At 36.3% G+C, this 21,679-nt stretch overlaps 6 protein-coding genes across 11 annotated transcripts in view; 3 read left to right on the top strand and 3 right to left on the bottom strand.

Annotated features, from left to right (window-relative positions):
* LOC111809021 (serine/threonine-protein kinase BLUS1-like) overlaps window positions 1–4,449 on the top strand; it is a 12,016-nt gene extending 7,567 nt beyond the window's left edge. The window contains exons 13-21 of the mRNA XM_023695331.1: window positions 311–514; window positions 962–1,053; window positions 1,144–1,220; window positions 2,688–2,813; window positions 2,893–2,935; window positions 3,007–3,053; window positions 3,750–3,811; window positions 3,901–3,952; window positions 4,071–4,449. Of these exons, the coding sequence (XP_023551099.1) occupies window positions 311–514; window positions 962–1,053; window positions 1,144–1,220; window positions 2,688–2,813; window positions 2,893–2,935; window positions 3,007–3,053; window positions 3,750–3,811; window positions 3,901–3,952; window positions 4,071–4,115 (748 nt within the window). The 3' untranslated portion in view covers window positions 4,116–4,449. The remainder of the gene's footprint in view (window positions 1–310; window positions 515–961; window positions 1,054–1,143; window positions 1,221–2,687; window positions 2,814–2,892; window positions 2,936–3,006; window positions 3,054–3,749; window positions 3,812–3,900; window positions 3,953–4,070) is intronic.
* On the bottom strand, window positions 3,143–7,584 carry LOC111809020. Of its 3 annotated transcripts, none has more exons than XM_023695330.1 (8): window positions 7,408–7,584; window positions 6,747–6,794; window positions 6,570–6,616; window positions 6,241–6,307; window positions 6,131–6,174; window positions 5,239–5,296; window positions 5,116–5,162; window positions 3,143–3,440 (listed from the first exon to the last, which is right to left on the bottom strand). In XM_023695330.1, coding segments are annotated over exons 1-8 (375 nt in total). In that variant the 5' UTR covers window positions 7,471–7,584; the 3' UTR covers window positions 3,143–3,439. The 3 variants fall into 3 exon arrangements, with proteins under 3 accessions (XP_023551098.1, XP_023551097.1, XP_023551096.1); XM_023695329.1 differs by lacking the exon at window positions 3,143–3,440 and adding an exon at window positions 4,019–4,205; XM_023695328.1 differs by lacking the exon at window positions 3,143–3,440 and having other exon boundaries at window positions 4,815–5,162; window positions 7,408–7,582.
* Window positions 7,585–8,737: 1,153 nt separating this feature from the next.
* LOC111809017 (cinnamoyl-CoA reductase-like SNL6) lies at window positions 8,738–11,054 on the top strand. Its single transcript, XM_023695323.1, has 5 exons — window positions 8,738–9,082; window positions 9,218–9,381; window positions 9,836–10,042; window positions 10,339–10,492; window positions 10,593–11,054. The coding sequence occupies exons 1-5, from the start codon at window positions 8,830–8,832 to the stop codon at window positions 10,907–10,909; spliced, it is 1,095 nt and encodes a 364-aa protein (XP_023551091.1). The 5' UTR covers window positions 8,738–8,829; the 3' UTR covers window positions 10,910–11,054.
* Window positions 11,055–11,195: 141 nt separating this feature from the next.
* On the top strand, window positions 11,196–16,361 carry LOC111809018 (universal stress protein A-like protein). 3 transcript variants are annotated; one of them, XR_002817168.1, is made up of 8 exons: window positions 11,196–11,260; window positions 11,434–11,530; window positions 12,630–13,037; window positions 13,405–13,689; window positions 14,797–14,918; window positions 15,568–15,686; window positions 15,843–16,021; window positions 16,270–16,361. XR_002817168.1 is itself a non-coding variant. In XM_023695326.1 (7 exons), the coding sequence occupies exons 4-7, from the start codon at window positions 13,512–13,514 to the stop codon at window positions 15,949–15,951; spliced, it is 528 nt and encodes a 175-aa protein (XP_023551094.1). In that variant the 5' UTR covers window positions 11,196–11,260; window positions 11,434–11,530; window positions 12,630–13,037; window positions 13,405–13,511; the 3' UTR covers window positions 15,952–16,185. The 3 variants fall into 3 exon arrangements, 2 of the variants coding, with proteins under 2 accessions (XP_023551094.1, XP_023551092.1); XM_023695326.1 differs by lacking the exon at window positions 16,270–16,361 and having other exon boundaries at window positions 15,843–16,185; XM_023695324.1 differs by lacking the exons at window positions 11,196–11,260; window positions 14,797–14,918; window positions 15,568–15,686; window positions 15,843–16,021; window positions 16,270–16,361 and having other exon boundaries at window positions 11,267–11,530; window positions 12,630–13,094; window positions 13,405–13,497.
* Window positions 16,205–17,268, bottom strand: LOC111809019 (50S ribosomal protein L12, chloroplastic). Its single transcript, XM_023695327.1, has one exon. It carries the CDS (start codon window positions 16,974–16,976, stop codon window positions 16,425–16,427), a length of 552 nt encoding a protein of 183 aa, XP_023551095.1. The 5' UTR covers window positions 16,977–17,268; the 3' UTR covers window positions 16,205–16,424.
* A 306-nt stretch (window positions 17,269–17,574) lies between these two features.
* On the bottom strand, window positions 17,575–21,077 carry LOC111809016 (monodehydroascorbate reductase 4, peroxisomal-like). 2 transcript variants are annotated; one of them, XM_023695321.1, is made up of 7 exons: window positions 20,821–21,077; window positions 20,207–20,258; window positions 19,740–19,820; window positions 19,319–19,437; window positions 18,843–19,062; window positions 18,620–18,738; window positions 17,575–18,483 (listed from the first exon to the last, which is right to left on the bottom strand). In XM_023695321.1, exons 1-7 carry the CDS (start codon window positions 20,938–20,940, stop codon window positions 17,749–17,751), a joined length of 1,446 nt encoding a protein of 481 aa, XP_023551089.1. In that variant the 5' UTR covers window positions 20,941–21,077; the 3' UTR covers window positions 17,575–17,748. The 2 variants fall into 2 exon arrangements, with proteins under 2 accessions (XP_023551089.1, XP_023551090.1); XM_023695322.1 differs by lacking the exon at window positions 19,740–19,820.
* Between the last annotated feature and the right edge of the window lie 602 nt (window positions 21,078–21,679).

Raw genomic sequence — 21,679 nt, 5'->3', positions numbered from 1 at the left:
CCCCCCTCCAAAAAAAAAAAAAAGGAAATAATATATATATGTATATATATATAATAGTAATAATAAATAAAAGAAAAAACGTCTTTAAGTTATTCTGCAATTTTTTTAGGAACATCTATAGTAAATAAACTTGAAGCAATCAATTTTGAACTCTCAACAATTTGTCAATGTTTCATTTTATATTACATTCCTATTTTACTTTATTAACTTTTTTTAAACCGTGAGGTGAATTTTGATCTGATAATTTAAGGAAAAATCAAAATGACAGTTTCTCTTTATTGTAATATTGTGTCTTGATACTCGGATGCAGAGATTGTTTTGACATCTATGAAGATATAAGCACAGACAGTGTATGGCCAGTGGATAGAGAAAATGGAAGAACCGAGGGTGAGAGTTCAGGGCAAAGTGGTTCCTTACCACGTCATTACATGTCAGAGAATAAGAGGTCTTTCAGCGGCTCACTAATTTCTGACAATGCTGTCTCTCCTAAAAAGATTATTGTCGATGGTGATAGGTATGCTTTATTCTAATTTACACTATTGTGAATGCATTATATTTTCCTTGTCGTGGTTTTATAGTTCCAGCAAAGTCACCATCCATCTGCTCGTACTCTCTGTATTAGATAATGAGCTTGTTACTTGAGGATGTTTGTTCTACTTGATTTTTGAATTTTTTGCTTCAAGTTTGAATGGATTCTTATTTTCTTTTTTTTTTTATCTCAAGTGCGAGGGATCCTTTGCCATCCCCTCACACAACAAACGCCCTTAAGGCCAAAGACAAAAGGCAGCCGGTATCTTAATGGATTCTATGCTGTTTCTCTTAATTTTAAATTTGAGAATGAGCTTTATCAGTTGAAGAACACGTTTTCCTTTGGTTTGTGAAATGTTTCTGTTTTGGATGTTCACAATGTGGTTTAGGCAAGTCTGACCATAACTTTTTTTTTTTTCAAACTTCAACAAAGGGACTATTTGCAGTCAAAACTTCCATCTGAGCGTAATTACAGTGGTCCATTATTATATCGCCAGAAAAGAGATACAAATAACGTTTCATCTGGTATGTTCTTTGGCTTCTCTATTCCTCTGGGCTTAAATTAGTTCATATTAACAACTTTAAGGTCATAAAATTCTTACATATCTTATTCAGTCGAGGATACATCAGATGGAACAGTTGTTCAACGCAAGGGGCGGTTTAAAGTGACTTCAGCAGAACTTAGTCCGAAGGTATTTTTGCATTTACTTTGAAATCTTGTACAAAACTTAATTGCCTTGCAGGTTTGAATCATGTGTAGAAGGGAAGTATTGCAGAGATATAATTTTAGTAATTTGCAGCGTGTATATCTGTAGTGAATAGGCCCATGATATAAAGCATACGAACTATTATCCTACCTTTTTCCTTGGAAAACCATCAAGTTTAATCCTCATTGTATTTGACCTATTATGTGACCATGTTAGGGATAAAAAAAACTCAAAGGTCAGGTGGTTTGGTCTCTTCTTTCTTCTTGTGCTGTTTGAATATTTTCAGAACTATGAACTTTCTTTTGCAATTTTTTGTTATGCTCGTGAAAACATGCTGGCTTCTCAAGTTTAAGATAAATTCCTTCGTTATTGTGATTTTTGAATGATTTATTTTGAAAAATTTTAGCAAAATTCTGACATTAAGATGTTTATCTTTTCATAGGGGTTTATTCGCTTCCTTTTAAGTTTATTTGTTAGAGTGAATAAATGCAGTCCTTGATTTTGTTGCCTGTTATTTCAATTTCATGTCACGCATGCTGATCATGCTGTGCTTTTGCAACTGATTGAATACCTTGTATTTCCATCTGCATTATTGACTATACTTGAGTCTCTTGGTACTTTTGATTTGTTGAAATTCTCCCCCATAAAATCTATTCCTGCTTTAAAGTGAATTTTTAATCATATTAATCTTCAACTCATTTTCCATTTTATCAATTTGGGTTTGTGAGGGTATGACTATTTTGAACTACTTGAGCAAATTATTTCGACTTCAAACATGCATCTTTAAGCCCTTTTTTTTAGGGGTAAGAAACTGATCTTTCGTTTAAAGAAATGAAAGAATCTAAAAGGGCATACAAAAAAAATCAAGCCCAATAAAAAGTAGAGACCCATACCAACTACAATAAGGGACTCCAATCCAACAAAATTGAACTAAGATCCTAATTACAAAAAGGCCTAGGGATGCGCTCTAAGGGACACATCAAATCTCACCCCTCTTAAATCTCAACAAACGGCCACTCCATCTCTCTAAAAATCTTATTGTTCTTCTCGAACCAAACTCCCAACAAAATAATAAAGTTAGCAAGCCAACAATTTATGCAGAATTCGAAGTATGCCATCTTTTCTAAGAACAGGTGGATTTTTACTTGTTATTTTGATTTTATACCATGCATGTATTCATGTTCACATTTGAGTTTCGTGCACTTCTGCATTTATTGACTTTTTATGAGGCTCTTGGTACTTTTGATTGGTAGAAAATTTCCCGTCAAATTTACCATTTCTTTTAAGTGGACTTTTGATCTTACTAGTTTTTATTTTATTTTCTACCAATCGATTTGGATATTGTATGCCTTGGGGATTTGTGCACTTGACTTCTCATATCACCAATGAACTTAGACATTTACCTTTTAGGCAATGGCTTTGTAACCATTGCCATTCTGTTTTTGTATTTAGGGTCCTATGACGGGCTCATTTAGCCCAGTCTGTGGAGGGACGGTAAGTCCAACATCCATGAACCTCACACCTGCTCTACTCCTTCCATCGATGCAATGCATTTTGCAGCAGAACATCCTTCAACGGGTCTGTTTTTCTCGCCCTTCTTGTTTGTATTTGCAGTGCTTCAAAATAATTTTCTTATTTCTATCATTATTGTTGACAGGAAGAAATTGTTAAATTGATCAAGTATTTGGAACAAACATCTGGTATTTTCCTCTTTTTGTTATTATAATTGGCTTTTTGGCACATTTTCTTATACTATATTTTTTACTGACAGGCAAGAATCCAGATGTATCAGAGACGGTCACCAGTGACCTTCTGCAGGTACATAGATGAACTTGATTTCCTTGTTAATTTTGAAAAAATCCGCTCAGTGGTACATAATCGAGTTTGTATTTTTGAAAAAGAAATTATGAAAAAACCAACTTTTATTAGAAAAAAACGAAAGAACACACAAGGGTTATACAGAAAAAGGAAATCTCATAACTAAAGGAGCAAAAAACAAACAAAAAGTAACAAACTGGTAACTATAGAGAAGGCTCCAATTTAAAAGAACAAGAGATAAAGCGTAGAAATCTTTAGTAATTGAGACCAAGAGGGAGGAACTGAACCTAGTGAAGACCCAAACCAACCCCCGAGAGTTTTCCACATCTTTTAAATACCCATAATTGAGGCATTTACATGCTTTGCCATTACTGGATTGCGATTTTTCTGTACAAAGGAAAAATGAAGAATAATCGGCATGATAACAGTAGAAACAGGGTACATTAAATATCATAACAATAAATGATAATGGCAAAGTGGAATTAATGGGCATGATAACAATAAATATCATGTGTGCCAAGCTGATTGCGTCAGTCTTCTTTCCAAATTATCTGAGGGGAAATCGGCTTTGTTCTTATATTTGATGCCAAAGGCTGCCGGATCATGGTCATGGCTCTTATCGAATGCAGTTATTTGTGCTTTTTATGTGACATTTTCTAGGCTACTTCATCTAATGATAGTTTCAATGTTGACCAGACACCACCGGCTACCTTGAGGGAAAGAGAGTTACAATCTCAGGTCGTTCATCTGCAGCAGAGGTATAATTTTAAGACCAAGCATTCAACTTACCATTTACGTTTCTAACCAAATTTTCATGAACCTAATGTTCGATTATTTCTAATTTCAGAATTGATCGTCTTGTTGAAGAATTAGAGGAGCAGAAGTTGAAAAATGCCGAGGTATTATATTATACTTGATTGGAAACTCAATATTATTCTGTTTAATTGCCTTGAATCTGGTGGCCTTTGTGATGAAAGCAACAACCGGACTTTATGTATTTCCCTTTGGTTTTCACAGTTCGAAAGACACATGATTTCTATGCAAAATAAAGAGAAAACATAAAAGAAAGCACATGAAGCACAATGGGTAGATCGTCCAGATGCCTTCGCTCCTTGATTATTCTTTTAGCTATTAATGTGTGGCTGTCTCTGTCTGCAAGAAATTTCAGTGGATGATATGAGCCAATCGTTATTGTATTTGTAGTGTACTATAAGTGATGCCAAAAGGCAGACACCGAAAATTTTGTGTTCTTTAATGTATTTCCTATGTATCTTGTAATGCTGATCGTGTAATATACTGCCGTTTCTGTTTTTTTCTTGCTTTCTCACACTCCTCATAACGAGAACAGAATAATGAATGATATTCTTCTGCAAACGAATAGCATTGAAATTTGCCATTTTTTGTTGCCTCAATGATGCAAAAGCTTGAAATTTTATTTAGACAACATTTTTGCAATAGCATGTGATATTGTTTAGTATAGAGTTATGATTTTACAAGATTAATTATGCTAGTATAATTGATTTTAAAAAATATAATTTTGTACTTTCTTATTATGCCCTCTTGTCTCAGACTCCACCATTCCACCATGCATTTCCAACCACAGTGGGCTACAATATGAAAGCAAGCCACTGAGTCACTAATGGGTGGCTTTAGAACCTCCGCCGTGAACCACGTTTCATTCTCCAACAAACAGGATAAGATATTACATCTATTCTTAAAGTTAGATATTTGAATCTTCACTGATACATCGTCAAGAATAGATGTTTGAATGCCTGGAACCACGTTTCATTCTCCAACAAACAGGATAAGATATTACATCTATTCTTAAAGTTAGATGTTTGAATCTTCACTGATACATCGTTAACTAAAAACAATAGAGCTAATCACACAATCTACTTTTGAAATCTCATTCTCGTCTACTATCTTATTGATCAGACAAGAGATCATTTGCCAATAAATCGTCAAAACCCCACCAAAAAAGGTCACAGAAGTAGGAATATAAATATGTATCTTACTGAATGTGAACAAAACGAGGGTTTAAGCAGCAAAAGTCAAATATTACCAAAGTTTATTCTCAGACACGGCAGTAACAATGCCTCTCATTGTCTCCTGCAAAACAGGAAGAATCCAATTAAACTTATTCAATTTACTAAGTCTGGAAAAAATAACATATTTGAGTAATTACCACAGAATGGTCTTTTAGGCCAAGAGAGATTAATAATGGCTTGTATGAACCTGATAAACTGCATAAACAAAAGAATAATTTCAGCATGTTATTTGAATGTGGCTATCTTGATGGGGCGTAAAAAGTTCTATGCTTCAATATGCACATCAATAAATGTATTCTAAGAATTCTACAAGTGGGTCTACTTCAAGTAAATGTCTAAAGTAGTAGTGAAAAGCCCTTGCATTGCCATAAAGTTCTCCCTCCCAGAGAAAGTGGAATTGCCAAGCATCACCACAAAGTCTACCCATCTAGTTAGTCAGAGATCCCACTCCAAAAAGTTAAGGACCTTAACTTTGGACTGTATAAGGAATGTTTCGTTCCTCTCTCCAACCAATGTAGGATCTCACAATCTACCCCCCTTAGGGTCCTAGCGTCCTCGCTGGCACTCCGCTTGGTGTCTAGCTCCGATACCATTTGTAATAGTCCAAGCCTACCGCTAGCAGATGTTGTCTTCTTTCGGCTATTGTGAGATCTCACATCAGTTGGAGAAGCGAACAAAGAAAGCATTCCTTATAATATGACAAGTTTTAAGCTCTATAGTTGGATCTCTCATTAAGCCTTAAGCCATGTTAAAGAAGCTTTAAGAAGCGTCTCTAGTAGAACACCCAGCAAAGCTAAAAGACACCAAATAAGGAATGTAGCATTTCCATAAATCAGAGTCTGACAAGTCAAGATCCCAAACATTAAGACAGATTATCTACTTAATAGAAATATAGCACGTTTCGGTTATTGTATACATTATCCGCAGATTTCCAAAGAGCACATACACACATGCCCAGAAGTCAGATCTTCAAAAGGAGTAGAAGTGTTCAAACCGTAAAGTTCGATGATGTTGAATTGGAAGGTTTACCTGATTTGTTCGATCAACTGACGTGCACATGCAACCAGCATCGGCTGAAAATTCCATGTATCAATCGCAGCATTATTCACTAACAAACTACTGTAACGTAGCTGACTTACCTCATCTCTTTTGCCAAAAACGGTAGACACTGAGAAGGTTGAATGAATTGCCATCCCCTCCTCCTTCCTGCGGATTGTAACATATAGATGTAGAAGAAGCTTCTAATATAGCATAACATAATAAGCATAAATCATTAGTTCCAATAACTTGGGAAGTTAAATTTTTTTCAGCAATATTTAAGCTGAAAGCTATGAAGCGTTACTCCTCCAAAAGAAAGTCTGCGAAGTGTAATGGTTGTGATCTTAATTGATGGAAGTTTGATTACAAATATGTGTATTTGAGGGTATAGAATCGCTAAATTTTGCAGAAATGACCAGTAATTGCTCACCTCGCTTGCAGCATAGTCCCCATTGCTCCAATTTGAGTTGCAATAACCTTCAAATCAGTTTCAAACATCAGAGATGTAAATAACACACACTAATAGATACCAAAATCCCCATTTCCCCATCCTCCTCCAACAAAAACATATGCACTTGTAATAATATAAAACCGAACTCCTACTGACAAGAAAATGATCGTCGTGGCGACAGACGACTATATCCGTTTTGATTCCCTGAAAGCAGAAGACATATGAATGAGATTACTAACTCCCTCAGCTAACCAATGATGAATAGTAAAGTGCCCTGAATTTGAACTAGAACATAGGCAATGAAATCCACAGATGTTCAAAAAATATACAATGACAGGCGTAGAATCTTGCAAGAAATGTATTGGTTCATCAAAATCAAGTAACTATCGATGAAAAACAATAAGCCGCAAGGAGGATTTGAAGCAAGCATTATATTCAAATGATTAATACAAGCAGGAAGAAGCAATTTAATTTCGGTAAACATCCTGCATATCCCTAACTCGAATTCACCAAAAAATAAGAACAAATTCACCATTTAAAACCTCAAATCACTTAACCCCACTTTAAATTTGTTTCCGTATCATCCAAATTCAAGCTTCCCCATCAGCAACTCGCAGAAGAATCACCAGTCTATTAAAGCTAATAAAACTAGCTGCGGCATTTAAGCAAACAGGTTATGTGCAAACGCGAATCCTTTAAATTAAAATCAACCCTTGAAAACAACGCTGCTACAGGGAAAATCACAACACCCTAATCCCGAATTCGTTCAAGGACTGTGTAGGATGGATTAATTTAATCCAGAGCAAGTAATCCATACCTTGATTTCCAATGAGGCCTGCTTGTGGGAAACCGGAAAGCGAGTACCACCCGAGCTTTCCATGCGGGAAGGAAGAGTGAAAGTGTTGTGACTAGGGTCAATTCAATCAAGTTTCTTTGCTCACCAACTCTTGAACTTCGAAGTCAATCCACCCACCATTTGTTTTTCTCTGTTCTTCTAGTTCTTTAAACAGTGCCCTTACAATTTATTTCTTTATTTTTATTGTTTTTAGTATGTCAAACCATTTTTTTTTATTTTCTCTCTTTAAAACATTTTCAATTTAAAAATTTAAATAAAAAATGAGCATTTCAAATTAAAAATAAATTATATATTTGATTAATTAAATGATACGTAGCTACATTTAATAAAACAATTATCGACCTACTAAACCATATGAATCATACTATAAAACGAGTAAGACTTAGTAATTAACAAAATTTTAGTTACACGCGGTTGGACCGTTTCTACACATTTAAAAATAAATGTATGGTCAAAATAAACTTTATATTTCATTTTTTATATAACATTGGATCTACGTATTTATTCTTAATAATTTATTCTTTGTAATTTTATAAATATGTCGTTGAATAAATCTTTTTTTTAATTAAAAAAACCAATTATAAAATATAAGAGAGAGGAGTATTTATATGATCTAATTACCTAAATAACTTGAATTATGCCATTCAAAATCGTCTATCGACACTTCATAGATTATCTTTAAACTTTTTAATGTTGTTTTTGAAGGTTTATAAATAATCTTAAAAGGTGGTACTAAAAAAATAAAAGGTATTTTTTATATATTTTTTTAAAAAGTTTAAACATGTTTTTTATTTTTTATTTTAAACCAATCATAAGTATTACTTTTAAAAACTAAAAAATATATATATTATATATTTTGTTAAGATAATTGGGGAGGCATACTAAATTATAGTTTACCATATATATCATATTAATATTTTATTGTAAGTTAAATATTTAGATATTTTTCTTTATTGCTATAAATATCTTTTCATTTATTATTCTTTCCATATATTTGTAATTTGTTTGATTATAAATAGATAACTTTTCACGTGGTCGGAAGCATTATTATACTTTTTTTAAAAATTTAATTTTAAGAATATTTTTGTAACAAAATATAAGAGTATGTTTATTAATTTAGATATATACATATATATTGGGTTGGCCCGACGCGCAATAATTCCAACTACTTTGAAATCTTTATTATTATTATTCCGCAGTCTAAATTGAACCTCAACGAACCAAATTTATATATATATATATTTTGTCTCCTCCGGTGGCCTCTGTTAGTTTTGTTATAAGTAAGTGAAAATCCACGCAGCTGTCCACCACGAACAATTTTTCTACCTCCCAATTTCTCTCTCTCTCTCTCTCTCTCTCTAGATTTTCAGTGTATTCGGCGGAATGGGTGTTGTAGTTCGTTCCGAAGAGACTTTCGTATCGGAGTTGGAGCGGTGCCGCCGCATGCTCGTCGCCTGCGCCGGTGTTCAGAGGAGGAAAGACGGCAAGGAATTTAAAAGCCTAAAACTGAAGCCGATCGACGATGCAGATGAGAAGGTCGTGTGTGTAACTAGCGGCGTTTCGTTTCTCGGTTCCGCCATCGTTAACGAGCTATCACTTCACGGATACTTTGTTCGTGTCATTGTTGATAATCCTGGTGTGTAATTACTTAATTGAAGTTCTTTGATTCTTCATTTTGAACTTGAATTGATCAATTTCATTTGCTAATGATTCAAATCGAAGTGGAATGTTGAGTTGTTATTTTGAGACTAATGGAATCCCTAAATGGCAGAGGATGTGAACAAATTGGAAGAGACGACGAGTGGCCGCCATAACGTGACGGTAGTTGTAGCGGATCTTACAGATGTAAATAGCTTAGTGGAAGCCTTCAATGGCTGCCGTGGCGTTTTTCACACCTCTTCCTCCATTGATCCTTCTGGTGTTTCTGGTTACACGGTGAGGGCTTGTTCTTTACTTTTCTTGGAAAGAAAGTTTCTGCCATTAAATGAACTCTCACATCCCTGTCTTCATCGCATCATATAGGATAGTTTTGATTTCTTTTCATTTGCTTTAGAGCCTCGATTGCTTTCGTTCTCTCCCATCGCTTCCATGTTCAGATCTCTATCACGTCATTTTCTCCTTAATTAATACTGATTTCATTGGTTGAACCTTCTAAAAATTTCTGGAAATTCTGAAGCATTCATATGATATAGTTGAACTGGCATCGCCACCGCTAATTGAACTAAGAACTCAGAAGAATATGAAATCAAAAGTTTAGTCCTGCTTTTGTAATTGTTCATGTTTTGAATTTTGTCTAATGCAATAGATCTAAGAACTTTTGAAAATATCAAGGTTTCGATGCTTTTGAAGTGTATTCTAAAGATGTTTTGGGGATTGGACATTGGTACAGAAAGTAATGAGCGAAGTGGAAGTGAGGACGACTGAGAATGTAATGGAGGCGTGCGCAAGAACAGAGACCGTACGAAATTGTGTTCTTACATCTTCTCTTCTTGCTTGCATCTGGCGGGACCAAGCTGGTGAAAGTGAAAGCATTGGATCCTCACGAATTGTCGACCATGCCTGCTGGAGCAGCTTACAGCTTTGCCAAGACAAAAAGGTCAGTCCATTTCTTTCTCCTTGCTTCATCATTAACAACATGATTTCTTCTTCTTCCTTCCTTAAGAACATGATTTATTCTTCTTCCTTGAGAACACGATTTCTTCCTCTTCTTCCTTGAGAGCATTATCTTCTTCCTTGAGAGCATGATTTCTTCATCTTCTTCCTTGAGAGCATGATTTCTTCATCTTCTTCCTTGAGAACATGATTTCCTCCTCTTCTTCCTTGAGAACACGATTTCTTCTTCCTCTTCCTTGAGAACATGATTTCTAACAAAGAAGTTTGATTATTATGCAGCTATGGTTTGCATTGGGGAAACTGAAATCAGAGAAAGTGGCATGGAAAATAGCACAAGAAAGTGGGCTAAAACTAGCCACTATCTGTTCTGCGCTCATAACTGGCCCCAACTTCCACCGCAGAAGTTCAACTCCAACGATAGCTTATCTCAAAGGTAAGACTTCAAAAGCCATCGAAAAAGAATCTAAAACTTCAACATCTATATGCATACATATTAAAAAAAAAACTCAAGACCTCCATTAATGTCAATCCAGGAGCTCGAGAGATGTACACAAATGGTCTACTGGCAACGGTGGACGTGACCAAATTAGCCAAAGCACACGTCTGTGTGTATGAAGGAATGAAGGAAAATTCTTCCAGCAGATACATATGTTTCGACCGTGTGATTTCAACAGCGAATGAAGCAACGATGTTGGCAGCAGAGATCGGAGTCCCAGTTGGGAGTATAGTCCAAACCACTCCTACAATCAACTCTCCGGTTTCGTTTCAACTGTCGAACAAGAAGCTGTCTGATCTAATGTTTAGAAGCAACCTTCAACGTAGCTGCTTGAATGAATACATATCTTCTTGAAGGAGGAATTCCAGGGTAAAATTATAGGAGTGGCATTTATTGATATAAATAGTCCATTTTTTATTACTTTGTTTATACATATTGTTTATACATATTGAAGAGAGTGAGAGCACAATTCTTTTATTACTCCTACAACTTGCTTTGTGGGTCTAATTACAGTTACTTGTCAATAACCAATAATTCAGAAGCTGTAATTTTAGATTCTCCTAAAAATCAGTGCATAAAATAAAATAAAATAATATATATATATATATATATATTATATTATATTGGTATTTAAATAGGAGAAAAGTGAAAAGGCAGGTTTTGGAAGACAGCAGCAGTTCCCAATATTGGCTGTCACTGCCATCGGTACTCTGTGAATATTTCTTCTTCTTCTTCTTCTTCTTCTTCTCTCTCTTCCGTTTCTCTCTCTTCAAAATCCATGAATGCTTCGCACACATTTGTATGCTGAATCCAACATCACTCCCGATTACGATAATTAAATCTTTTTTTGTTTGTTTGTCTTTTCATATATCGCACAGAATACAAGAAGATCGATCCCGAACTCAGAAACTCTTCCACAACGACCTCGCTTTTCCGGCAACTACCAAGAAATCTCCGACGCTCTTCTCCTTTCCGGTCAGTTTTCCGATCGCCTTGTTTATTTAGGGTTTCGCGTCTTTTCTCAGATGCCTCTGTTTTCATCTTCAAATTAGTTTTAATGTTTGATATTGAATTTCAAATGCAATTCAAATCATATATTATTATTATTACATTTGGAGTGTTTTCTTCTCAAATATAGAAATGCTGACTATATCCAATTAAAATCTTTCTATATATATATATATATATATATATATATATATTTCTTCAGTTTCTTGAAAATTAAACTCATTTAAAAAATAAAAAAAGAATAATAATTTGTGTGGTTGAACATGGGAGCGTTTTCTTTTTCCAACATAGGAAATACTGGCCATCCAATTAATTTTTTCTTTAACGTTTTTTTTTTTAAATAATTCATTTTCTTAATTTTCTCAGACAGAATATACCAATTATTATAGAGTTATAGAGTTAACTATTCTTAACTAAAATAAATAAATAAATAAAAAGGGTAATATTATTTTAATGAAAAATAAAGAAATAAAATAGGAGTAATTTGGGTGGGCTATCCCAGTCATGAAGTTTGGCCCACCATCCCATGTGTTATCTTATCCATTTAAAACTAATTATATTATTTGGTCTTTTTTTTTAACCTATTTTTGTGTCTATTTTTTACCCATTTATTTTACTTCCCAAAATAATGAAATAAAAGTGTTTTTTTTTAAGTAAAAATCCTATTTAATTAAAATCACTTTTTGTTGGATGATGAAAGTCCGATCTCGGCTAAGGAATGATCGTAGGTTTATAATCAAATAATATTCTCTTCATTGGTATGAACTCTTTTGGGGAAGTCTAAAGCAAAATCATGAGATCTTAGACTCAAAATGGACAATATCATATCATGGCTAAGAGTTTGTTCGAAGGGAGGTGTTGGATGATGAAGGTCCCACATCGGCTAATTTAGGAAATGATCCTGGGTTTATAATGGAAGATGAAAGTAGACAATATCAAGCAAATTGTCATGAGAATTAATGTTCGAAGGAGACAATATCATATCATTGTAGAGAATCGTATTCGTCTTACCTCACTTTAGGAAAAAAAAAACTACATTCAAAGCGTTCATCTAAATTTCTTGCAGATTCTGATCAAGAAATCAGAACAAGAGAATTCAAACATGGAAAAAAACTCATCTCAACCCACACGGCGGCAGAGATTCGCGGTGGACGACGGCGCCGATCTAATAGACTGCTCCGGCAAGCAATGCCAGTCGTGCACCACCGGCTTGGTTGCGGACTGCGTCGCCATCTGCTTATGCCCATGCTCGGTTGTCAGCTTCTTGGCTCTGGCTCTCGTCAAACTTCCGTGGATGATCGGGCGGCGGTGTCTGCAGCAGAGCAGGCAGAAGAGGAAATTGATTGGGCGGAGAGGAGAACGTAAGGGCGGTGGTGTGGCGGCGGAGAGTGGTGGGGGTGCGGCTAGTGAGGAGGGGCTGCCGCCGTGGTTCGGAGAGGAAGAAGCAGAGAGAATTTGGGTGCAGTTGCATCAGGTGGGTCAGTTGGGGTTTGGAACAGTTTCCTTCACTGGGAATACAAATTTGTAAAAGGTTACAAATTATCTAAATTATTATTAATTTTGCATTAATTTAGCCTTTAAATTCACTAAATATGCTATAAATTTATAATAATCTAAACCTTATTATAAAAAATCTCATCAAAATTAAATGTTCATATATGTTGTTAATGAATTAAGTTTTGTAGTTTATAAACACATTTAATCCCATAATTAATTGATTAAATTCTATTAAATTTTTTTTGTTTTTTTTTTGTTTGGTGTAGCAACTAAATGGTTAGGAAATTTTAAATAAAATAATAAAATAGTTAAAATATATATATTATTTTCTTTTTTTTTTGTAGACAAGAAATAAGAGCGGAATCCAGGCGACCATTGAGCATCGAGACTCGAGAGATAGAGATCGTATGAGGAAAGAGCTTCTTGCGAAGAATCGACTACAGAGACAACGATGGAGGATCAACCGACTCGAATAATGCTTGCTGTGAACCAGTCAACCATCAATGGCTATCCGCATGCATCCATAAGCTGTAGAAGGGCCTTCGAATGGACTCTCCAGAAGATCGTCCGCTCCAACACCTCTGGTTTCCACTTGCTCTTCCTCCATGTCCAAGTTCCTGACGAAGACGGTTCGTTCTCCGTCTCCTTTCGATTTCTCTACTCTCTTATTCTTTTCTTTATGCCTTCTTTTCCTAATGCTGATCGATTATGTGAAATGCGATGCTATTCTGTTGGTTGTTTCCTGTTTTGCGGAATCTTGAGCTTCGTTGGATGAACTTCGACCTTTAATTTGATCATTTTTTGGTTGATTGGGAGCAGAGAAGGGAAGTGTTTCTTTTTAAGAAGGTGTTATTTCTGCTACCGCCCTGTCGTCTCGGCTGATCTGAAAATTTTGTAAATTAGTTGATAAGATATCCAGTGATCGCACCGATGATTGGTTTATATGATTTTCTTGTACACAATGGATTCTCTGTTTTAAAATTTGTTGAAGTTTCGAATCTATAAATAAGAAACGAGCTTACTCTGTCCTCCTCTTGATGTATTTTTCCTGTCCGATACAGATGCGTGCAATATTTAGGTGATATTCATTTTTTTCCTGGTAATTGATTCAACCATCTTTTCCATTAACATCTTTGGAGAAAGACTAATGCTATTTCATCTGTCCAATCGTCAAGGAACTTAACATCCAAATATGACCAAAACATTCACAAACCAAATGCAAAGCTCAAGCAAGCCCATGCATCAAATTAGCATAAGTGTGGTGTCTGATTATCTAACATAACATTCCATTTAGGATGACTCTTGAGAATAAGTGTTTTTTAGGTTGAAGCACTCCTAAAAGAGCTTGTAGAATACATGATAATTAAGTGTGTCTTGTTATATTACTTTTACCCTCTTCATGGAATATTTAGATTCGTTGGCCATTTTTGAGGAAGACTATCTCCCATTTCACAACATAATGGTTATTGGTTCCGTTGGTAGGTACTATACTATCACTTGAGGAAGTGGATCATTTTTTTTTTTTTTTTTTTTTTANTACACTCATTGGAACACCTTGAATAGTTTGGCCTTCTGCACGACTCCTCCAATCTCTCCGATGCGTCCATTCTTTATCTTACATAATTACATTGAGAACTGATGTGTGGGATATTACAAAATGATGCTGATTCCATGTATCATATGCTAGAAAATAACTGCTAACCAAAACAGTACTCTGCTCATTTGATTTCTTGTAGGTTTTGATGGCTCAGATAGTATCTCTGCGTCCTCTGATGATTTTAAAGACCAGAACCCTAGGTACAATTCAAGAGGGCTTCAACTACTTGAATTCTTTGTCACAAGATGTCATGAACTTGGGGTAATGTAATCCATGTTTATACGATTTTTCATGATTTTAAAGACCAGAACCCCAGCTTTACTTGATGTTCATATTCCACATAAACCAAATGTGAGAGCCCACATCGGTTGGAGAGGGGAACGAAACATTTTTATAAGGGTGTGTAAACCTCTCCCTAGTAGATGCGTCTTAAAACCGTGAGGCTGACGGCGATACGTAAAGGGCCAAAGCAGACAATATCTACTAGTGGTGGGTTTGAACTGTTACAAATGGTATTAGAGCTAGGCACCAAGTAGTGTGCCAGCGAGGAAGCTAGGCCTCGAAGGGGATGGATTGTGAGATCCACGTCGGTTGGAGAGGAGAATGAAGCATTCTTTATAAAGGTGTGGAAACTTCTCCCTAGTAGATGTGTCTTAAAACCGTGAAGCCAACGACGTTACGTAAAGGACCAAAACGGACAATATCTACTAGTAGTGGGTTTGATCTGTTATATTACCGTGTCGGTTTAAACACACAAAAAGGAGGCAATTTTGGATAAATCTTTTTTTTTTTTTCTTCTTCTTCTTTTCGGATATTAAACACAATTGTCATTCTTTGTTCTACTTACATGGTTCTATTGCAAGTTGGTCGTGTTCATTTGTGTTACAATCATCGTGTGGCAATTTTGTAGGTTACTTGCGAATCTTGGCTTAAGAAAGGCGATCCAACTGAAGTAATTTGCCTAGAGGCGAAACGCGTGCAACCTGATTTTCTAGTTCTGGGAAGCAGGGGGCTTGGCCCGTTCAAGAAGTATGCTCTAGTTTTACTGATTCTAAAGTACAAACCACATTTGATCATTTCTTCCAAGCTCCGGTCTTAGAGCCGTCCGGAGTCTGTGCTTACCATTGACCCTTTACGGAATTGGAAACCTAACTGCCTGAAAATTCCTCTTGTGTATGTCTGTAGGGTTTTTGTGGGCACTGTAAGTGAGTTCTGTGCAAAACATGCCGAGTGCCCTGTCATTACAATCAAACGCAGGGAGGACGAGACGCCCGAAGATCCCATCGATGACTGAGTTTTCAGCCAGTAAAACTCACGGCCTCTTTGATTTCCCCTTCATCATGTTTATAAATAAGAAACTTTTGGTGAGCGTCTTGTGCATTTAGTGTGTAAAGGTTGCAAATTCGCCACTGATTTGCATTTGTGTTGTGATTTGTTCAAGCATACAGCCATTATTTTGTTCATTTGATTGATGACTCATTTGGGATTTGGTAACATCCTTTCCATGTGAGATATATAGTTAAAACCATTCTCTTTCTCTCTAGAAAACAGGAATTTTGTATGGAATTTCACAGAAATAGACGTTGAAATACAAGTTTATGTAATTTTACAGATCCAATGAAGGAAGAAGAAGAACAAGGGCAACAATTTGGTGAATAGAAGCAGAAAATAAGCATGGCTTCACAGTTCATATCAAGAAAAATGGAAAATCCGCAAGACTGAGTGAGTTTCTCTAAAACAAATTTAACTCCTTTTTCCCTGCCGCCATTAAACAATGGTGATTTTAGCTCCAGCTTCTTCGAGCTGTTTCTTGGCATCCTCAGCCTCGTCTTTCGAAACCCCTTCTTTGAATTTCTTGGGCAGACCTTCGATGAGTTCTTTAGCTTCCTTCAAAGCCAAGTTTGTCAGTGCCCTCACTGACTTAATCACTGCAATTCTGGCATTGCTAGGCACTTCCTCAATGACCACATCGAATTCCGTCTTCTCCTCCACTGCCTCGGCTGCTGCGTCACCACCTGCGACGCCGCCAGGTGCTGCCACAACAGCAGCAGGGGCGAAGGCAGCGGCGGAGACCCCAAGCTTGTCTTGGAGGAAGTCGACCAGAATCCGGGCCTCTTCAAGGGTGAGGTTGGAGATGTCGGAGCCGAGTTTCTCTATTTTCTCAGGGGCTGACACGGCGGCGATGGGGCGGAGGCGGGTGGCGCGGTGGGATGGGAATGGGAGGGTCGTTGGTTTGGAGGAGAGGGTGGAGAAAGAGGAATGGGAATGAGAAAGGAGAGATGGGGTACGGAGAGTGAGAGTGGAGAGTGTGGAAGCCATTTTCTTCTTCTGGTGAAAATAGAAAGGAAAGACAGAACGAACGAACGAAGAAGATGATATGATAGGATAAGGAATTGTTGTTGGAAGACTTGGATATAGAACTTACAAGGTGTTTGGTACTTTTATCTTCCTTCACTACCCCTCATATTTTTTACTTATTACTCCCCAGAGAGACTCAGCAACTCGGTCTCAGTGGAGGGCAAAATAGGGAGATAAGGAAAAGGTAAGCTCTTATTCTATTTCAATTTTATTTAATAATTGTATTACTTCCATGCAGATAATTCTTAACTATAACACTTTCTTTCCATATTTTCATTCAAAATAATAGTATGAAATCTGTTTTTCCTCGATTTCATTTCAAACCAACTCGAGCATTAGTAGTTCCCAACTCGAGCTATAGTAGTTCGTGTAAGCATGACAATATTGATTTTTTTTTTTTTTTTATAAAAAAAATTGTATTTATTCGATATATTTTAATTCATAGTCAAAATTTTAAAATATTTTCTGAACTATTCACCATTCTGATTAGATTGATTAACATTTTAAAAATATTAGAACTAACCAACTACGACAATAATGACCTAACTAAAAAGCGAACTAGTAATTATGGACTTTTTTTATTTTTTATATATAGCTTTTTTGTAATTGAATATATGTTTGATAGCATTCAATATTTCCCACCGTTATGAATGATACCAAGTACATAATTGGTACATCATCAAACCTCCCATGCTTGATGCTTTGCTAAACCCGGTACACGACTCGACTCTTCTCACCATCGGCGACGTCTCCTCCCATACCAATATGCAAACGCAGCAATCGATCCAGCAAGGATAACCCCAGCGGTCGCATGCCATGGATACACTGGTTTTTCTAGAACAAGGGAAGGACCAGAATCACCAACATTGGTGATTTGTGATGGAGGAGGTGGTTTGCGACTAACTGCCATGGCATAGCTCAGTCCTCGGCTTTCCAACTCAGCCAAATCCTCAATAGCAGGTTTCAGACCGGTGACCATGGCTATAGCTGCATACTCTTCTTTTGTTCCACCTTCAAGAAAAGATCCAACTAGGTGACCTTTGTTTACCCAATAAGCCCCGAACGTGTTCCCTGAGAAATCCCCGAAATGTACGACCTCCCCAACATTGTCCCCGTAAAACTGCCACGAGAGTGCGAATATTCTCGAGTAGAAAAACGGTACATAATCAAACTCTCCAGATTTTTCTGGCTCCATAATGGCAGCAACAGCATGTCTAGCACATTTTCTGGCAGAATCAACATGCTCGAGTCTCCGGGTCTCACCGAAAAGCTTGACTGGAAATGCTGCTACATCTCCAACTGCATAGACCGAGCTATTACTCGATTGCATCTTTTCGTTTACCTTGATTCCACCCTTTTCCAAGGTCAGTTGGCCTTCAAACAGACTCGTGTTTGGTCGGATTCCTATTCCGACAACAACCATGTCTACAAGGAGCCGTTTTCCATCTCTTAGGTTGACAGCAACAACCTGAAAATGGTTAGTTAATCAGTGTCTACAAGGAATTTTGAGGAAAAACTTTAAGAAACAAACAAGGAATCAGTTCCTCTTTCTCTCATCAAATTCATATTTTTTCACCCAATCACTAAAGTTGAGTCTGCAGTACCTTTCCGTCAGCGTCCATATCAAAAGATGACAAGGCAGTTCCTTTGACAAACTCCACTCCTTTAGATTTGTAATAATCTTCATAAAAGCTTGCAATCTTGGGGGTAAATAGACGAGGCACTATAAAGATGAAAAGTTCCTCAAGTTTACCAATTGTGCATGCACCAAGGATGGTTAATGACTTAATAAGCAATAAAAGAAAGCAGAATAGCTAGGTTACTTACTGCACTGTGCTTCAGGGAAAACCATTGTTACATTAATTTTATTAATCACTAGAGATGCAGCACACTCCATTCCTATGTAGCCACCACCGATCACAACAGCATTACCCCCCGAACAAGAACGCATCACATCAACAAGCCTATTCGCATCGGTTAGGTCTCGTAGATAACATACATTTTCTGCATCTGATCCATTCACTCCAAATTCTTCTAGCTTCAAAGCCTACACCCGAAAGAACGAAAAAAAAGAAAAATACTCAACCCATTGCGAGAACTCGAAGTCATTTACACAGTGGCTACATGTACATTTCGAAGCCAAGGACTACAATTCTAGACTACCATGAAACTTCAAGATCTATTAGATCAGTGAAATCTGTCTCACAATATGCAACAAGTTTGGACCATTTATACCCAGATGTTAGCTAAACAAAGCGAAAATATATGAAAATTGTGCTTTCTTTAAAAGATTGCTTCTATACCCGAGCACCTGTTGCGACGATGAGAATCTTGTAACTGATAGTCTCTCCAGCTGCTGTTAACAAGGTCCTACGCCTAACATCAGCTGATATTACTCGGGTCCCAAGAACTAATTCAATTCCTGAAGAGAAGACAGAATCATGGTTACTAGGCTTCACAACTTATACCTGCCTGAATCATGACTCATGAGATATACAAATTTGTATATGAAAAAGCAGAAATGATATCAGATGATCAAATTATCGCATGCTCCTGATTTCTGGCTGTGTGCATTTGAGTATACAAAGGTATAAATTGATATGAAATGACTCAACTAGAGGCGAGCATAAGTAGAAAATGATTAGCATGATCAAATGGTCTATGAGCTTCCTACATCTACGCGTTAGAATTGCAGACCAAACAAGGCAGATACGAATTACTTGCCATGTTCTTTGTACCATTTTGGAGTTAACCGTTCCTCATTGGCACCAACACATGTGTGGAATGCTGGAAGGCGTGCTGGAGCTGCACATTAGCATAGAATTTGACATTACGTATGTGTCCTAAAAAAAAAAAAACAATGGCAAAAGTTTCTGTCGGATGCTAAGCAAGATGGCATACAAAAGTTAGCATCCTGCTAAATGATAAGAGCAACCATCCCATGCTCAAGGAAACGCCTGGTTTTCGATAATTCTTGAAGAAATGTATCGTTGAAGCGTTAGTTATCGTAAAATGATTTTTTTAGTACAACAATTGAAGATACGAGGATTTAAACTTCTGACTTCAAAGAAAGGAGTACATGTCAGCTACCGATAAGCTATGCTCACTATGGCTTCTGTTAGTTGTTCTATTTCCTTTCCCAATCTATTATACACAAATAGCCATTGATGCGGCAAAGTAAAAAGTCCTACCTTCTGGAAGTAAATACCCTTTACTTAAAGCAGGTCTCTCATAAGGTGCTACCTATCAGAGATTCAAAGAAACTTGGTATCATGAAAAATCAAAGATAATTCCCACTTCGCACATGAATAGCAAATGCAATAAAATAACAAAATAGTACTGATTTTATTATAAACACCAATTTATCTTCTAGTTTACGTGTTTAATCCAACTGAGAAGCTCCACGACAACAGGGAATGAGCAGTTCAGCAGAGAAATTCTGTGTCATATATGGTAATTAATGATATTCAAATCATAGGGAGAAAATTTCTATTTATAAAGAAAAGAACACCGGCAGAAGTAGGAGTGCCATTCAATATGCCTCGAAAATCCATTTCCAGTTGATGACAAATAGATACATACAAAACAGGTATAATAACGACGAGACTTAAGAAATCAGAGATTCCGAAAAGAATGCCTGAATCAGGGAATTTGCTTGTGAAAAGTGGAATCCTATTTTGAACTAAAAGTTGAATCATGTAAGTGCGTGGCGATGAAATGTGATAATCATTGCAAAGAAGAATATGAAGAAGAAGAGGAAGTAAAGTTAGGTAAGGAATTGGGGAGATAGAAAGGATTTGCTCACCGATTCCTCGGAGATTATGCAGAGTTCGCCATGAGAGACTCCTCTGTTGGAGAATTCAAGGGCGGCATAACCAGCAGCAACGCCTCCACCAAGAATCACATACACAAACGCCCTCCCCATCTTCCTCCTCTCTATCTCTCTCTCTCTCGCTATTGGTCTCCGGTGGTGCAGTCGATTCTGAACATGAGACCTCCTTCCGAACCATTCCAAGAGATAAAGAAGAAGATAAAATTATATAATATTTTCTTGTGTGGACTTAATTTCATTTTCTTTAAATTCGGATTTTATTTCAATTTTATCAATGTTTTGTATGAAAAATAAATAAAAATTAATAATAATACATTTGAAATTTTTAATTAGTATTATGGAGGCTAAAATCGTCATTTAACATTCTCTTAAATATTATTTCAGCGTACAAAAGACAAATCAATTTCCAGCTATCCTATATCGGCGACACGTGGCAGTTAAAGAAATGACAAATTTACCATATTGTCCTCCGTTCTATCACTGCCACACACTACATTTTCTTTCCTTTTTTTTTTTTTTTTTTTTTTGTTTTTTTTTTGTTTTTTTGCAAAGTGAATTGCGAAAATTCTGTGAAATATTATGGTTCATACAAAATATAATTTTTTTAAAATAATTAATTTAATGAATTATACCCGAATATGTCAACAAATTGGCAAATTAAGTTATAGTTAGAAATGTCTATTTAACTTACCGGAATTGTCTTAATTAATATGGGAAAATTCTCGTTTAAACAAGGAATGAAAGAGGGAGCGGGAAGAGATCTTTCTCCACTAACTAACATCGGGGCGGAGACGAAAATTATATACAAAGATGACACGAAAATTCTTAGCGA

Source organism: Cucurbita pepo, chromosome LG13, assembly GCF_002806865.2.
Source record: "Cucurbita pepo subsp. pepo cultivar mu-cu-16 chromosome LG13, ASM280686v2, whole genome shotgun sequence".
NCBI classification, from domain to species: Eukaryota; Viridiplantae; Streptophyta; class Magnoliopsida; order Cucurbitales; family Cucurbitaceae; genus Cucurbita; species Cucurbita pepo.
This window is presented reverse-complemented; position numbering and strand designations above follow the sequence as displayed.

What these genes read in the sequence shown, in the direction of transcription:
- LOC111809017 (XM_023695323.1), top strand. Translation starts at nt 8,830, where the DNA reads ATGGGTGTTGTAGTTCGTTCCGAAGAGACTTTCGTATCGGAGTTGGAG. An exon ending in AGCTTTGCCAAGACAAAAAG is followed by an intron (nt 10,043 to 10,338) that starts GTCAGTCCATTT and finishes ATTATTATGCAG; the next exon opens with CTATGGTTTGCATTGGGGAA. An exon ending in AACGATAGCTTATCTCAAAG is followed by an intron (nt 10,493 to 10,592) that starts GTAAGACTTCAA and finishes ATGTCAATCCAG; the next exon opens with GAGCTCGAGAGATGTACACA.
- LOC111809020 (XM_023695328.1), bottom strand. Translation starts at nt 7,470, where the DNA reads ATGGAAAGCTCGGGTGGTACTCGCTTTCCGGTTTCCCACAAGCAGGCC. An exon ending in GGGACTATGCTGCAAGCGAG is followed by an intron (nt 6,308 to 6,569) that starts GTGAGCAATTAC and finishes TACAATCCGCAG; the next exon opens with GAAGGAGGAGGGGATGGCAA. An exon ending in TTTTTGGCAAAAGAGATGAG is followed by an intron (nt 6,175 to 6,240) that starts GTAAGTCAGCTA and finishes TGGAATTTTCAG; the next exon opens with CCGATGCTGGTTGCATGTGC.
- LOC111809018 (XM_023695324.1), top strand. Translation starts at nt 11,357, where the DNA reads ATGCTGAATCCAACATCACTCCCGATTACGATAATTAAATCTTTTTTT. An exon ending in CGACGCTCTTCTCCTTTCCG is followed by an intron (nt 11,531 to 12,629) that starts GTCAGTTTTCCG and finishes AATTTCTTGCAG; the next exon opens with ATTCTGATCAAGAAATCAGA.
- LOC111809016 (XM_023695321.1), bottom strand. Translation starts at nt 20,940, where the DNA reads ATGGGGAGGGCGTTTGTGTATGTGATTCTTGGTGGAGGCGTTGCTGCT. An exon ending in TCGTCGCAACAGGTGCTCGG is followed by an intron (nt 19,063 to 19,318) that starts GTATAGAAGCAA and finishes TTTCGGGTGTAG; the next exon opens with GCTTTGAAGCTAGAAGAATT. An exon ending in TTTCCCTGAAGCACAGTGCA is followed by an intron (nt 18,739 to 18,842) that starts GTAAGTAACCTA and finishes TCATCTTTATAG; the next exon opens with TGCCTCGTCTATTTACCCCC.
- LOC111809019 (XM_023695327.1), bottom strand. Translation starts at nt 16,976, where the DNA reads ATGGCTTCCACACTCTCCACTCTCACTCTCCGTACCCCATCTCTCCTT.